The following is a 15,988-nucleotide window of genomic DNA, read 5'->3' as shown; positions in this document are numbered from 1 at the left end:
TAGTATCAAGTTTTTTATTTTTTAATTTTCTTTGAGAGGATCTCATATAGCGCAGGCTGGTCTTGAACTCTGAAGATGGCCTGAGTTTCTGATCATCTTACCTCTTTCTCTTAGGTGTGGAGTGCAGGAATTTGCCACTATGCCTGGATTCATGTGATGTTGAGGATCGAACCCAGAGCCTTTATGGGTTGGGCAAGCACTGCCTACTCAGCTATATTTCTAGCCCTAGCTACCAGCTACCCATTTCTTTAAAAAATTTTCTCAAGTTATTCAACTTTTGCTCTTTGTTCTTATGGCTATGACAGTGTTTTGTGAACTATTTTGAATGTCATTCTTATTTGGCCCAATCAAGTTTGGCCTTATATCTGTGTTCTCTAAGTGAATCAAGGTGGGAGTCACATGACTTTCTATATGCAGCTATGTACAAAAGCTATGTTTTCATCTTTAATAACCCTTCTCACGACCTCCCCCCAGGGTCTCCTTATGATGAACTCACTATGTAGACCAGAGCTCACTGAGGTCCACCTGCCTCTGCCTCCTGCACACAGTGATTAATGATGTATACCACAATACCATGCACTAAGTGGCTCCTTTAGAATATTTTTTTAAAATCACGTATTATTTATTTAGTTAGTTTGTGCATACACAAGTGTATATGTGTGCCTGCTAGTGTAGGTTGGAAGACAGCTTGTGGATTTAGTTATCTCTTTCTATGATGTAAAGCTCAGGGATTAAAGTTATTTGTTGGGCTTAGCAGCAGGCACTTTTATCTACTGATTTACTCCCAGCCCTACAGCCCTCTCAAAACTGAGTTTTCCTGCAGCACCTTCCCCAAGGGTTCCCCTGTGTAACAGCTCTGGTTGCCTTGGACATCACTCTGTAGACCAGACTGGCCTTGAACTTCGATATAGTGATCTGCCTGCTTCTGTACCCTCAGTGCTGGGATTAAAGGTGTGAGCCGTCACTGTCAGCCGGCAACTCCTTTACTTCCCAAGTTTACGGAGCAGGTTTTGTCTCCCTGCAGTATTTTCCTTAGAGACGTCGAGGATCGGTACGAAAGAGTAGCTTCTCTCTTCTCTGTTACGTTGGTAAGCAAAGTCTCCATTTTCTTTCAGATCTTACAGTCGGTGTCACTGGTTTCTTCAGTATTTATGTCTGTTGATATAGGCATATTGGACAGGTTTATATATCTAGCCTGAGGGAGGATTAGGGAGGGAGGAGAGAGAATAAATTAAAGTATATGAATGAATCCAGAGGAAAGGAGAGCCTGGATTAGAATAAACTTGGCCATAAAATTATAGTGACATTTGTAGTCTAGGCAAATTATATAAGTCTCCTTAGACTCCTCAGATCTGGGTCACATCTATATGAAGAATAAAGGAAGCCGATGAATTCAATTTCTGCCTGCTTGTGGGATGCCATTTATTTATGTCACTGATCATGCCTAGAGCCTTTCAGAAACAGCCCAAGTGAGACTCCTGTCTACTTCCTGCTGGGCTCAGGGTAAGAGAAATAGACCCATCTCTTAGCCAGAGGATGGCCTGTCCATATGTGGGGACACCAGAGGACTTGTTTAACCTTTTTAAGCCCCAAGGCATGAAAGTCTGAAAGGAAAGGAAGTGTTTTCCGTTGTTATACTCAACAGGGGAGACAGCTAATGTTTCAGATCTGTACTTTGAAATAAGGTATGTTAATACTGGCTAAAGTGTTTAGACATTTGGAAAAGTAGGAACAAAAAAATATTTCTTCTTTGCTGCCATTATTTTCTAATTTTATTGATTTATTTCTGAGCCTGAAACTTACTGGATAGCTCAGACTAGAATTGGAGTAGCAGTTCACTTGCCTCAGCCTCCTGAGTGCCAGGACTACAGGCGCGAGTCATGATGGTCAGTATTCTTTACAATATTGTTTTGCCTGTGGTGGGATGCTCAGTAATTTTAGCACTTGGGGCACCGAGGTAGGAGAATTGCCAGTTTGAGATCAGCCTGGGCTACATAATGAGAAACTGCTTACAAAAAAGAGGGCTATTTATTTTTATTAATAAAATTTCCCTGTCATTTGTTTCTTAAGGTCATTTGTTTGTTTTTGAGACAGGTTCTCTCTGTGTAGCTCTGGCGGTACTGAAACTTGCTCTGTAGACGGGGTGGGCCTCAAATCAAGAGATTCCATGTTGCAGTAAATCTCCAACCCCAATAAGCCAGTGCAAAAACACACAACTCAGTTACAATATTTATAAACTGCATGCCTAGACTGGGCAGATTTACCACTATACTATTCTACTCCCCAACTATGAGATCTCTTGTTTCTTGTGGCTTCTTTGGGCCATGTGGTTCTGTTCCATCTTCCTTCCACCTCTTCTTCCTCTGTCTTCTTCCTCTCCCTCTCTGCCCCCACTCTCTAAAACCTCCAGCCTCACCTTTCCCTTCCGCTGTCTAATTACAGGATCTAGCCTTTATTTGACCAGTTTAAATGGGCAGAAGGTTCACATGAATCACCTGAGTATGTGATCCATTCCTCTGCTGGGCAGCCCCTCTTGAGGAAGCAGAATTAATATCAGAATGCAAACAGCACCAGGGCATTCTACAACATTTCCTCCTTTTTGTCCAATTAAAAGGCTCTTTTCTCTCAAGTATAAATTGAGAACAACCATTGCAATTATGTAAACTATAAACCATATGACACACTTAACACCCAATCCATCATATTTGTCAACTTAGATAAAGTACTCTACCATCTATCCTAACTTAAAAAGCTTACAATTCTATACTTGAATTATGTCCTGGTTTTAGTTTATATACTGTCTGAAAACCATCCTCTCAAATCTATATCATCTCTCTCAATCCTAGACAGCTTGAGTTGACTATGAGACTACAACCAGTCTTCAGCCCCATCAGAAGTCCGAGAATGACTCAAATATTACATAGGAAGCACAAAACATAGCTTCCAAAACAACCAATTTGTAGAGATAGCTGACTACCTGGACAGTTTCTCATCCCTCCAAACATTGGAGCATCATCAGTCTTCAGCCTTTTGGTCCAGGATCATCTGATAGACCTTTGTAAAGCAGGATTATGAAGGACTGCTTACCCCATCTTGGCAAAGCTATGTATGGGTCGACTCAAATAGAAATGATGAAGAATAATGTATTGGCTGGTTTTGTGTGTCAACTTGACACAAGCTGGAGTTATCACAGAGAAAGGAGCCTCAGTTGAGGAAATGCCTCCATTGAGACCCAGCTGTAAGGCATTTTCTCAACTAGTGATCAAGGAGGGAGGGCCCATTGTGGATGGTGCCGTCCCTGGATTGGTGGTCTTGGGCTCTATAAAAGACCAAGCTGAGGGGTGGGGGATTTAGCTCAGTGGTAGAGCGCTTGCCTAGCAAGCACAAGGCCCTGGGTTTGGTCCTCAGCCCCAAAAAAAAAAAAAAAAAAAGACCAAGCTGAGCAAGCCAGTAAGAAACATCCCTTCCATATGCCTCTGCATTAGCTCCTGCTTCTGATCTGCTTGAGTTCCAGTCCTGACTTCCTTTGGTGATGAACAGCAGTGTGGAAGTGTAAGCTGAATAAACCCTTTCCTCCCCAACTTGCTTCTTGATCATGATGTTTGTGCAGGAATAGAAAGCCTGATTAAGACAAGTATTTAAGATGTAACAGTAAAGATATACTTTGCATAGATATAGCCTTCAAAAGCATCGGAAGTCCACCAAATACGACATTTTAAGACCATCTCATTATTATGGATCATTTGACTAGAGACATGTCTGCTTCTTACAGCACTTCCTTCGTGGTTCAAAGAAGAAGTTGAGCAAAACTGGAGTTGCTCCAGTTGTGGCGAGATACCTACTAGGAAGAATTGCCTCAGTTCATCTATAGACAAAAACACTGTCCAGGCAAAGGCCACACTATACAGAATAGTCTCTGCTGTGCTGACTGTAGCCTGGCTGGCCACCAAGCTTCTAGGTGATTCTTCTGTCTATTTCTTCCATCTCGGGGCTAGGAGTGTTGGGATTACAGACGTTCAGCACCACATCTAACTTTTTAATATATGAGTTCTGAAGAACTCAAGTATAAGGCTTGTACAACAAGTACTTTTACCCACTGAGTCATCTCAGCAGCCTCCGTAGTGATAGTTTATTATGGCTTTCTTTTAGGTCCAGTGTCTAACCCAAGATCCTATACTGCATTTGTTTCCTCTAATTTGAAATAGTTCTTGAAGGAGTCTTTGGCATATATGGTGCCATGTTTGCAGTCAGTCCCTGGTCCCTTGTCTTGCAATATTCATTCTAATCTTGACTTTCTTTTGACATTTTAGAAGAAAAGGTCCCAATACTTTGAGAAGAAAGGGCTTGCATTTGAATAGAACTTATTCCTTTAATCCTGGCACTTGGCTGTCTGGAGCTGAAGAAGGAGGATTGCTATTATGAGCTGTATAATGATCTCTTAAAAACAAGACAAATTTTAAAGAAAAATATTGGGTGGATATCAACTAAGGAACCAAATTTAGTAGTGTATAAACAATATAGCTGGCACATGCCTGTATTCCCAGCACCTAGGAGGTAGGGGTAAGAGAATCAGGAGTTCAAGGCAATCCTCAGCTATGTAGTGAACCTGAGATCAGTCTCAGTTACTTGAGACTCTGTCTCACAAAGTACTAACAAAAATAACTTGTATACAATACAGGTGTAGTGATTTAACAATGATTATGCTGCTGGGTGGGGAGGGGTTGCATGGTGGCACATGGCTTTAATCCTGCACTGGGAAGGCAGAACAGGCAGATCTCTGTGAGTTCTTGGCCAGCCTGGTCTACAGAGTGAGTTCCAGAGTAGACAGAGACACAGTGATATCCTGTGTTTAGAAAAATTATGCAGGTACTGGAAAGATGGCTCAGTGGTTAAGAGCACTTGCTGTTCCTTTTTTTTTTTTTTTTTTTTTTTTTTTTTTTTTGGGCTTGGGGCCCGAACCCCAGGCCTTGCGCTTCCTTGGCCAGTGCCCTCCCCCTGGGCTAAATCCCCAACCCCACACTTGCTGTTCTTGTAGAAGACATGTGTTCAGTTCCCATAATTCATATTGCAGCTCACCAACACCTGTAACCTGTCACCCTCTTCTGGCTTCTTCTGTAACTAAGGAGAGTGGTGCACAGGCACTGTCACGGATACATAAAGTTTTAAATTAATGCTTTATATGATTAGTATCAGCTCAGAAATCATTGACTTTTATTTATATTAGTAAAGGATTCATATAGACTTCCTACCACAGTCTTTTTTTATATTTTGTCATATTTATGATTGTTTGGCCTGCATGCATGTGTATACATCAGTCAGTATGCAGAATGTCCATGGAAGCTGGAAGATGGCATTAGAGCCCCTGGAACTGGAGTTAAAGGGGGGTCATGGAGAGTTTTCTGAGACAGAGACTTCCTACATAGCTTAGGCTGGCTTCAAACTCACTGTGTATCCTAGGCCATCTTCCTGCTCCAGCCAAGAGCAGAGATTATGATCTGTACTTGGCTAGTCTGGTGTTTTAATGTGTATGTAATGTGAGTAGTTTTTGTTGCTTTTGTTTTGTTTTGAGGCAGGGTCTCACTATAAAGCTTTGATTGGCCTGAAACTCACTTCATAGGCCAGACTGACCTAACCCAGAAATCCACCTGTCCCTGCTTCCAGAGTTCTAGAACTCAAGGTGTGCATCACACACTGGGCAATGTGACAAATTTTCAGAGTCTATCATATCTTCTCAACTCCTGTTGTCATGTCTCCTCTCTGCTGCTTTTTTCCTGTGGCCATGATTGTGTGGAGAATGAAATATATCCTTGATTGGTTTCTCCTGGTGTTTTCCCAGAGTTTTATGTTGCAATTCATTAAAAAATGCTTCCAACTCATAACATTTTAAGTGAAAAATGACTTTTCCAAAACAAACTAATCCAAACTAAAGAGCTTAATTATCACTTTTTTGTTGTTCAGAACCTTATTTTTTAATGCTACTGAAGGAAAAGGGCAACTACATACTGCCTTAGGGAACACAGAATGATGATATGAAATGGTTCAGCACGGTGTGTTCTTTTGAGTGTCAAACATTCAACTAAATGTCATTATTGATCATCCGTCCATGCCTCTGTCAATGCCTCTGTCAATAAACTAATTCGTAAAACATTTATTCTGAGTAAGAGAATGTACTTGGTTATAGAGTCATAAATGGTTCCTATCCTCATGGTGTTCCCAGTTTAATATAGGGGTACAAGGTATTCCCAGTTTAATACAGTGAACATCATGTAATACAGCATGTAAACATTAGAGTACAGCAGCATGTGGCTAGAACAACTGTGTATTTGTAAAAAGGCATAGGAATAACATGAGACAGAGGATTTCATCTATTAGAGGGTCAGAATTGTCTTTTGGAGAAAATACAGTTTAGCTTGGCAGTATGTGGATGAATAGAGATAATTGGGAGGAGGACTTTATAATTAGCATGTACAGGTTACAATAGCTAAGTAAAAATCTCACTTGTACCCTCCGAATTCTCTGGACTGCATCTTTAGATCTCAAAGAGCTTAATTATTTTTCACATTTGAAAGTGTCTACCTAAAGAGACAGCTGAACTCTTAGTTCTTTGCATCTAAATGCTTTGTTGTTGGCATTTACATCATTGAATGGCATAGGCTCTACAGAAATGAATGTGGACAGGGAAGAGTCTTAATGTGTGTGTTCTGACAAGTAGTGATGGGTTTGTTTGTTTGTTTGTTTGTTGTTTTGGTGGTTTTTTGAAACAGGATTTCTCTGTACAGCCCTGGCTGTCCTGAAACTCTGTAGACCAGAGCTGGCCTTAAACTCAGAGATCCACCTGTCTCTACCTCCGAAGTGCTAGGATTAAAAGGTTAGCCTTCAACCTCTTAAGTAGTGGGTTTTTTTTTAAAAATACACTTTTCAAAAAAAGAATTATATGTGAGTAACTGTTGGAGTCTTCAGACACACCAGAAGAGGACATCAGATCCCATTACAGATGGTTGTGAGCCACCATGTGATTGCTGGGAATTGAACTCAGGACCTATGCAAGAGCAGACAGTGCTCTTAACCGCTGAGACATGTCTCTAGTCCTAAGTAGTGGTTTCTTAAAAGTTATCTATGGTATAGAATTGAACATTTGTCACAGACCTTTCTGTATTCAGTTATACAAAAATTATTGGTGTGTTTTGCACTTTGACGTTGTAGACTGTGCATGGTTTGACTTTGTGGCTGACTCCAAGCCTCTGGATCCCCTTTGAGAACTGTTTTAGAGTCAGGACTGACGTAGGCTGGACTAAGAAAGGTAGCTGAAGCCAAATGATGAGAACAGCCCTCCCTGCATGAGGAGAACAGCTCCCCCTGCATGAGAACAGCCCTTCCTGCAGTCAGGCTGGTTATTCTCAGAGCGGTGGCTCAGAACATTCACTGACTTATAAGACATCTCTAGTGTTTCTGCTGTGTTTGGGGCCAATTCCCTGGGTATCGCCCTACTTCATTGCCTTTAGAGAATTAGTTGTCTATTATGGCCCTGCTGTTGGGAGTCTTGAGTCTTGCTTTACTGTTCTTCTTTCTTATTTTCTTCTAAGGTCCAAATTGTCAAAAGTCTTCATTCTGTTTCTAAGTAAAATATGTCAAGTGTGTCAGTTTAGCTTTGTGGCTGCCATGATTGTATCTTAGTGTGTTTTCAAGTCGCTGATGTTCACTCAAAGGCTATTTAAGCTTAGCAGGAGTTTGAAACACACAGCAGGAATGATCAGAGCAGTGTTATTTTCCTGTATGAAAAGGTTTTGAGATAACTAGTGATCCATAGTGAGCTTTTAGCAGGCTGGACAGATTGCTATGACATCCATTAGACTCTTCCTTTGTCTTTGAATTATGTGAATTCTTTGCCTAGTGGGTTTCTTTACGGGGTATTGCTCAATGCCATAGACCGAATGTTCCCTTGTAAATTATTAAATCCAGGGTTATGTTTATATTTTATAAGCCTGCATATGTAGTTGTATGTATGTGTATGTAATACATATAAAACTTTTTATTAATTCTTTGTGACTTTCACATCATGTACCCCATTCTCACTCATCTCCCCATTCCTCCATCTTTGCCCTCTGCTCTTGCAACCACCCCTCCAAAAGACAACAGAAAATAAAAGTAAAAAATAAAAACTACTAATAAAAAACCCCATCTCACCGTGGAAGCTGTGGCGTGTCATGCTGTGTCACGGAGCACAGCCTTTTGAGCAAACAGTTTTACTTGCGGTGACTCACTGCTCTGAGGCCTCTGGCTTCTGTTACACCTTCACTACTGGATTCTCACCTGACCCCTTCCTCTCAGATATCCTGCTGGTGCCCTGTGCTCCTTCATGAGCTGCAGCAGTTCACAGATGGGGTGGAAGTGGGGTGTGCCAACTCCAAGCCGATCTGGGCATGGGCAGTAGCTGAGTTGGACGGCCAGCCAATTCCTCTGGTGCTCACAGCACTGGGGCCAGGTCTTCAGCACCATCCCGGCAAGAAATGGGGCCAGCTCACCTGAATGCCACAACCAGCTAGGGGCAGAGCCCCTGCACCGTGTCACTGGCCATGTCACCTGGGCCAGCTCAACCTTGCTGCCTAGGTAAGGTGTGAGGCTATTCTCCAGGCTGCTGCAGCTATTGAAGGGCGGGGCTGGCCCTTTGAAGCCCTTGGATATTAACATGGTCCCAGACAGCAGCCCAGACTAGGGACGTCGGCATGGCCTTTGGTGGTAACACATGGGTCAAGAACATTGGCACAGACCCTGCACTGCTGCAGAGCCATGGACCCAGACATGGTGCTCTGCAGCAGCACTGGCCAGGACCTCACCCTGGCCTCAGATAGCAGTGCAGGCTGCTCACATCTGACTGTTCTCGCTGCCCTTGAGTCTCTAGTTCCTCCTTTCTTCACCATGTATACATCATTCTGCTTCTTTCTCTCCCATCTTCCACACCCACCTGCTCATCTTAGTGGTGTCTTGACTGTCTGGGTATCCTCTCCCCCCGCAAGCCACGTGTGGTGGTGGCCAGGGGTCCTAGTGTTTATGTTTTTAATGAAGTCAGTTGCACTTGCTGTGCAATTGCTCTGAGGTCATTTGAGAAAATACTATTCAAAGTCTCCAGAAATAATGAAGTCATGCAATGAAGAGGATGCTCTTTCTAATTCCGGGTTTTGTTTGTATCCTAGGCTGGTCTTGAATTTAGCAATTCTTCTGCTGCTTCTAAGTGCTGGTCCCATTCACTTGCCACCAGGACTGGTAGAAAGATTTCTGTCATTTAGACAGGAGCATGTGCTACCATTACTGCACACCTTTGAAATGTCATGGGCTATCCCAGTGATGGTGTGTGTAAATACCTTTGTCTGTCCTTAATTTGGGCTCTCCAACAATGCTCTGCTTTGTGGACAGAGGCCTTGCATTCGAGTGTGTGCATGTGCCTGGGTGTAGGCCAGGGGACAACCTTGACTGTTGTTTCTCAAGCATTATCCACTTTCTTTTGAGACAGTGTCTTACTGGAGTGAAACTCAGCAAGCCAGCTAGGCTGGCTAGAGAGTCCCAGAGTCTGTCTGCCTGTCTAGCTCTGGGATGACAAGTACTTCCACCCTGCTCAACTACATTTGTTGATTTGTTTAAAATCAGGAGTTCTGGAGCTGGAGAAATGGCTCAGTGGTTAAGAGCACTGACTGTTCTTCCAGAGGTCCTGAGTTCAATTCCCAGCAACCACATGGTGACTCACAACCATCTGTAATGGGATCTGAAGCCCTCTTCTGGTGTGTCTGAAGACAGCGACAGTGCACTCACATACATAAAATAAATAATATTAATATTTAAAAAAAAAGAGTTCTGGAGATCAAACTCAGGTTCTGTGCTTGCAAGACAAGCATTCTTTTTTGACTGTGCTATCTCTCAGTTACCCATTTGTGACCTTTTTGAAAACCAGCAATAGTACCTCTTAGTTGGTGCAATTTTAAAGAACTGAGAATAATGTTCATTGTGTCATCTCTAACAAAAACTTAGTGGCCTGTGGAAGAACGGGTAAAAGGAAAGTTGGTGTTGTCTGAGAACTCAGTCACTTCTGATTGTGTTCGTCTAATTGTCTGGTTATCCACACATAATTGTACATATTTGTGTGGCTGTGTGATAATTTGATATATTTATGCAATGTGTAATGATCAAATCAGGGAGTTAGCCTTTCCCCTTCTTTAAAAAGTGTTCTTTCTTTGTATTAGGGACCTTTGAAATTCTTCTTTTCATCTTTTAAAAATAAAATCAATGCTGAACTGTAAACTTTAATTACAATACTGAACTTTGATGTGTGCTATTCATCTTTCCCTGTGCTCCCTCCATCTAAGCTCTGATTTAAAGAGTCCTGGTTTTCCCTGCTGCTGTTGATGAGGATGATAATGGCAGTGAGGACACAGGGTCTTGCTCTGGAAGCTTTGTTGGCCTGGAACTTAGGTAGACCAGGCTGACGTCTCCTGTCTTATTAGCATATATAGTACTTGGCTATTGATGTTAGACACTGTCAGGAGCTTGAGGGCTGAGGTGGTATTTTTGTTTCTTTTTGTTCGTTTGTTTGTTATTTAGATAGTCTCTCTTATGTAGCTCTGGTTGTCTTGGAACTCAGAGATCCACCTGCCTTTGCTTGAGTGCTGGGATTAAAGGTATGGCCACGGGGTTGGGGATTTAGCTCAGGGATTAAAGGTATGGCCACGGGGTTGGGGATTTAGCTCAGTGGTAAAGTGCTTGCCTAGGAAGCGCAAGGCCCTGGGTTCGGTCCCCAGCTCCGAAAAAAAGAACCAAAAAAAAAGTATAGCCACTACACCCGGCCTTTGGTTTTTTGCTCAGATTGGTTTAAATTAATGTTAAGTGAGGGTATATAGAAGCCTATTCTTTGTTACTGTGATTGTTACTCTATTTTCCTAGAATGACAGCCATCTAAGGTACTAAGGCCAGTTGTGATGATTCATACCTAGAATCCTTGAGCTTGAGAGGTGAAGTTATGTGGATCTGGAGTTCAAGGATAGCCTTGCAGGTTAAAGACCTCCCTGAGCTACATGAGACCCTGTTTCCAATCAATCAATCAATCAATCAATCAATCAATCAATCTCCACACCAAACAAAAAAAGGAGGAGAGAGATGCCCTCTGTATTTAACAATAAAGTTGTGGGGACTGGGAAGGAATAAAGAAAGAGAAGGGAAAGGGCAGGGTGGGGTGGGGTGGAGAGTGAGTTTTGGTATATATGGTATGTTTCATAGCAGATTGACAATGCCCACAGAATAAAGATAATTCCCATTTACACACCTGCCCTGGAGGTTCACCGTTGGTCAGGAGGTGGCCTGTATTAACTAACCCTTTAGGGGAGATTCGCAGTGTTTAGTATGGCTAATGGAATTTAGAAGAGAAATATGATTCCAGAACTTGAGGGCACTTTGCAAAACTTGTTGGAAAATGTAGAGAAGAGCCTAAAAGGCTGTCTGGCCACTGAGGCCTTCGCATGAGGCTTCCTATAAGCTTGGGCACAGTGACAGTATGGCAAACAGCTTCTCACTGTCTGTGTGGTGTCCTGTGGCTGGAGCTACCCTATCCACAAAGGATCCATTCCTTATATTCTGTGTTCCCAGTTCCCTCGATGCTCACTCTGCCTGAAGTTTACACTCCCGGTGTCCTCTGCTTAGTGAGGATTTCCTTGACACCCAGTGTAAAGTAGCAGCTCCTCCTGGCACACGCCAGGCTTCACACTCTCTATGTGTTCTTTGTTCTCTTTCTGTACCTGGATAGTGCTTGGTATTATAGGTGTGTGTCTGTCTGTCTCTCCCCATGTGTCTGTGTCTGTGTGTGGACAGGCAGGCAGGCATGGGCATAGGAAATGGTTTTCAGCAAACTGAAAGAAGCAGCAGGAAGGCGTGAGCAAGTGGGAATTTGAAGACATCAGTTTTTATTTTGTGGCTGTTACTTTCTTGTCAAAGCAGCCCCTGAGACACTTGAGCTGGGCAGACTCATCAAAGTGTGTATTAAGATAGCATTCTCATAGAGAGGATTGAGATCTGGATTTGGTTAGTTTGCCTGGCTTTAAAAAGCTCTAGCATTCTCTTCAGTATGTTTTTCTCGGAAAGGCTTGTACTCCTAAGTAAAACTTTGGTGATTCTGATGCCTCTTGACCTCCTCTTAGGACCCTATTGTGGACATGAGTCGGTAATGCCCACTGAGGACTTCTGGGAGCCATGTCAGACGAATCCGCCTCAGGGAGCGATCCAGACCTGGACCCGGACGTGGAGCTGGAGGATGCGGAAGAGGAGGAGGAGGAGGAGGAGGTGGCAGTGGAGGAGCATGACAGGGATGACGAGGAAGGCCTGCTGGATGGTATGTACCTCTACTAATAACAGAGTGTCATATCCTTTCTTCTATGGAATTTTTACGGGAGAACATGGTATTTCTAGTTGGTTTTTTAGAGGGCTGGGGTTAGAGGGCGTTGAGACAAGGTCTTGCTCTGTATAGCTGAGGCTGGCCTGGAACTCACTGTAAACCAGGGTTACTATAAACCGTTGCAGTGTTTTTCTTTACCCTTCTAAGTACTGGGACTGTAGGTGTATGTATTATGCCAAGGATTTCGTAGGCCGTCTGTAGTGAGAAGAGCAGGCTGAGAATAGTGCCACAGAACTGTGGTCATTCCCAGGGGATGGATGGTTGTTCTTTCAAGGAAACCTTGTTTTAGTGGTAGAAAGTCGAGCATTATTTAGTCCATCTTTGACAAAAAGGTAGGTTCAAATCCAGAGGTGGAGAAGTCTGTGGTAGAGTCCCTGTGCCAAGTTGGCAGCCTTGAAGTGTGAACTCTCAGGTATAGTGATAGCTAGTGAGTATCCTGTGAGCTTCCTGAAATCATAATTAAAATTCCGCTCGCATGCTTATAATGAGGGAATTATGAGGATAGAGATTCTCAGACAGACTGACAGTCTAGAATGTTAATCTTCTCTAGTACTGGCCCCCTGTAAGTTTCTCCAACTAGGAGGCGGCTGCATCTCCGTAGCTGATAGGCTCCCTCCAGATACCAGATTCCTCTTATCTACGTCCCTGTTTCCTTTGACCTGTGACCTTTTTTTTTTTTTTTTTTTTTTTGAGCAGGGTCCCACTTTGTAGCTCAGGCTGGCCTCCAACTGGCAGTCCTCAGGTGCACTAGGCTAACATCTGGTTTTTGAAATAGCATAGAAACTTTCTTTCCTTTTGTGGCATTGGGAATTGAACCCAAGGCCATTGCCTGCTAGCAAAGCCCTTGGTGACTGAACTATAGCCCCACCACTTTGTGTATTTTGTTTCCAGACAGGGTCTTACTAAGTTGCCAGGCTGGCACTGAACTTGGTCTGGAGCCAGGCAGACCTTGAACTTGAAATTCTCCGACATTAGCCTCCCAAACACAAGAGATTCTAGGACTGTGCCACCAGACCAATGAAGCTCTTTTGATATTTGTGTGTACATGTGTTTGTGCGTGTTTGGATGTGCACATGGAGGCTAGAAGCTGACATTGGGTGCCTTCTTCAATTCTCTTTGAAACAGATCTCTCACTGATTGAGCTAGAGGAGCTGGCCCATAACCCCCAAGGAACTGCCATGCCTGTCTTTTTCATGGGCTAAGGGATCCAAATGCAGTGTACCCCCTGGCATTTTTCCAGCTTCCCACTAACATTTTCTTTTGATCTTCAGTCCATGGTTAGGTTATCTAGTCGGTCTTAGGCCCTCTCAGTTAATTCTGGCCTTTCATGGCCTATAGTACTCACTGGGGAGAAAGCTTTTGGTGATAACAGACTACCATTCGACGACTTGGTGGAAGTGAACAGTGCACTAGACCATCACTTTTGAGAAGGAGTCTAAGGAAGTGTGCTCCACCCTTCAGATTCTGATCCTGATCAGCAACCCTCTTTCTGCTGCTGCATTCTTCCTTTCTCATTCTCTCTAACCTCACACATGCCATGAGGTTCAGAAGTCAGATTTCTCTCCATTCCACTGATCACATCTTCTCCATTTAACCTTTGACTCCCTGGGGATCTGCATCACTTCCTGTTTCTCAGATTGGTCTTTGTAGACACCTTTAGAACCCTATAAAGTTCAGATGGGTTTTAGATGCTGCTGCTGAGTAAGACACGTACACAAATATATACATGTATATCCATCTTCCTTCCTAGCTTCTTGGAATAGTCCAGATCCCTTCCTTCTGTCTCTCCTCTCTTCACTACTCCTCTTCTTCTTTTGAGGCAGGGTCTCTATGAATTTCAGTCTGTCCTCCTACTTCAACTTTGTAAGAAATTGGATTGTAAGTCTGTAGTATTCCTCTGTACCTGACTTTAGTATGACATTTTATATATGAGGCTTGAGTATCTGTGGACTCTGTTATCTGCAGGAGATCTTGGAAACAATTTCCCCAAGTTATGAAAGTATGTACTAAAAACTACATGCCTTTGAAGCCATACAGTTTCGTTTTGGTTTTTTTTTTTTTCCCAGAGCTGGGGACCACTCTACCACTGAGCTAAATTCCCAACCCCCAGTTTGTTTGTTTGTTTGTTTTTTTAAAGAAGTGACAAGACTTTTACTGTGATTTGTTTAAGAATAGTGTGGTTTTAATGCTGAGTTTTTGCCCTTTTTCTTTCTCTATTTTTTGTTGTCCCAAGAATGGAACCCAGGTTTTGCATTCTTCCAGGCGTGCATTCTCCCACCAGCCAATAACTGTGTCCATAGAGTCCACAGATACTCAGGTCTCATATATAAAATGTCATTGTAAAGCCAGGTCAGATGCATTTTGTTTGTTTGCGTTAAAAAACAAATTATTTTGCAGTAGACATAGAAGTGTACACCTTTAATCTCTATGAGAGGCAGAGGCATGAGGCTCTGTAGTGAAGGCTAGCCCGGGCTACATTGTGAAACCCTGTCTCTAAAAGGTAAAATAATGCATGTCTTCAAATTGTGCATCAAGGCTTGTTGTGTGGTTTTTATATGCTCCATGATCTCTAGCAGAAGAGAATATCGAGAATGTTTTTTTTTTTTAAGAATCTACTTAGCAGAAGAATGAATTTGAGAGGCCTTGGATGTAACTGTCAGCATCCCTTTAGAGTATTTTACCATTCTGCTGCATTTTTGGGGGAGGAGGGATACTAGATGTTGAGCTCAGGGCTGTGGGAATGCTAGGCAAGTACTTGTCCCAGCCGAGATGTGTCTCCAGCCTTCCGTTTTACTCTTCTCTATTTTACATGGCATATCAAGGTGCTGGAATTCTAGTCTGCCAATGGCTTGCTTAGTCCCTTCTGGGAGCTGCTTCATCTCCAAAAGCACTTCATCTTAGACTACTGAGTGGGGGAAGCTGCTCTCCTCCATCTCTGGGCCTCTGGCCCTCTTCAGGAAGTCTGCCCTTTTGCTTTTCATGTGCTCCCCTTCTATTTGTTCTATTTGAAATGAAGTATCAGGGAAGTGTTCTAGGCAAACAATCAAGGAAGGCCTCAGGAACAAACTTGATTTAGAATCAGTAACAATGAGACCCATTGTGGCTGGAGTGTAGTGAGATAGTTACAAATCAGGGACAGAGTAGTCTGGGATAAGATAGGCAAGGTGTTCTAGTTTGCTTTTCTATTGCTGTGATGAACACCATGGCCAAAGGAACCACACAGGAACTAAAAGTTTATTCGACTTACACTTCCAAGTCACAGTTTGTCACTGAGGAAAGTCAGAGCAGAAGCTTGGTGCAGAAACCACAGAGTCATGCTGGCTTTCTCCCAGGCTCATGCTCAGCCACTTTATACAGCCCAGGCCTGCCTGCCTGCCTGCCTAGGGCTAGACCCACTTATGTTAATTAGTAATCAAGAAAATGTCCCGCAGGCATATCCACAGGCCAGTCTAAGGGAGACAGTTTCTCACCTGAAGTTCTCTCTTTCCTAGATATATCAAGGTGGCATCTACGATTAGCTATCATACAAGAGGCATGAAGATGAGATAGCTAAAATCC

The 15,988-nt window shown here is 43.0% G+C and overlaps 1 protein-coding gene across 2 annotated transcripts in view; it reads left to right on the top strand.

Moving 5' to 3' along the window:
* Rad54l2 (RAD54 like 2) overlaps positions 1-15,988 on the top strand; it is a 100,756-nt gene that overhangs the window by 29,123 nt on the left and 55,645 nt on the right. The window contains exon 2 of one of the 2 annotated variants that reach the window (XM_032910492.1): positions 12,177-12,367. In XM_032910492.1, coding sequence (XP_032766383.1) covers positions 12,229-12,367 — 139 coding nt within the window. In that variant the 5' untranslated portion in view covers positions 12,177-12,228. Of the gene's footprint in view, positions 1-12,176; positions 12,368-15,988 lie in introns of those variants that run through there. The other variant, XM_032910493.1, reaches the window with a different exon arrangement.

Source organism: Rattus rattus, chromosome 8 (assembly GCF_011064425.1).
Source record: "Rattus rattus isolate New Zealand chromosome 8, Rrattus_CSIRO_v1, whole genome shotgun sequence".
Taxonomy (NCBI): domain Eukaryota; kingdom Metazoa; phylum Chordata; class Mammalia; order Rodentia; family Muridae; genus Rattus; species Rattus rattus.
The sequence above is the reverse complement of the archived record's forward strand: the minus strand, read 5'-3'. Positions and strand labels throughout refer to the sequence as shown.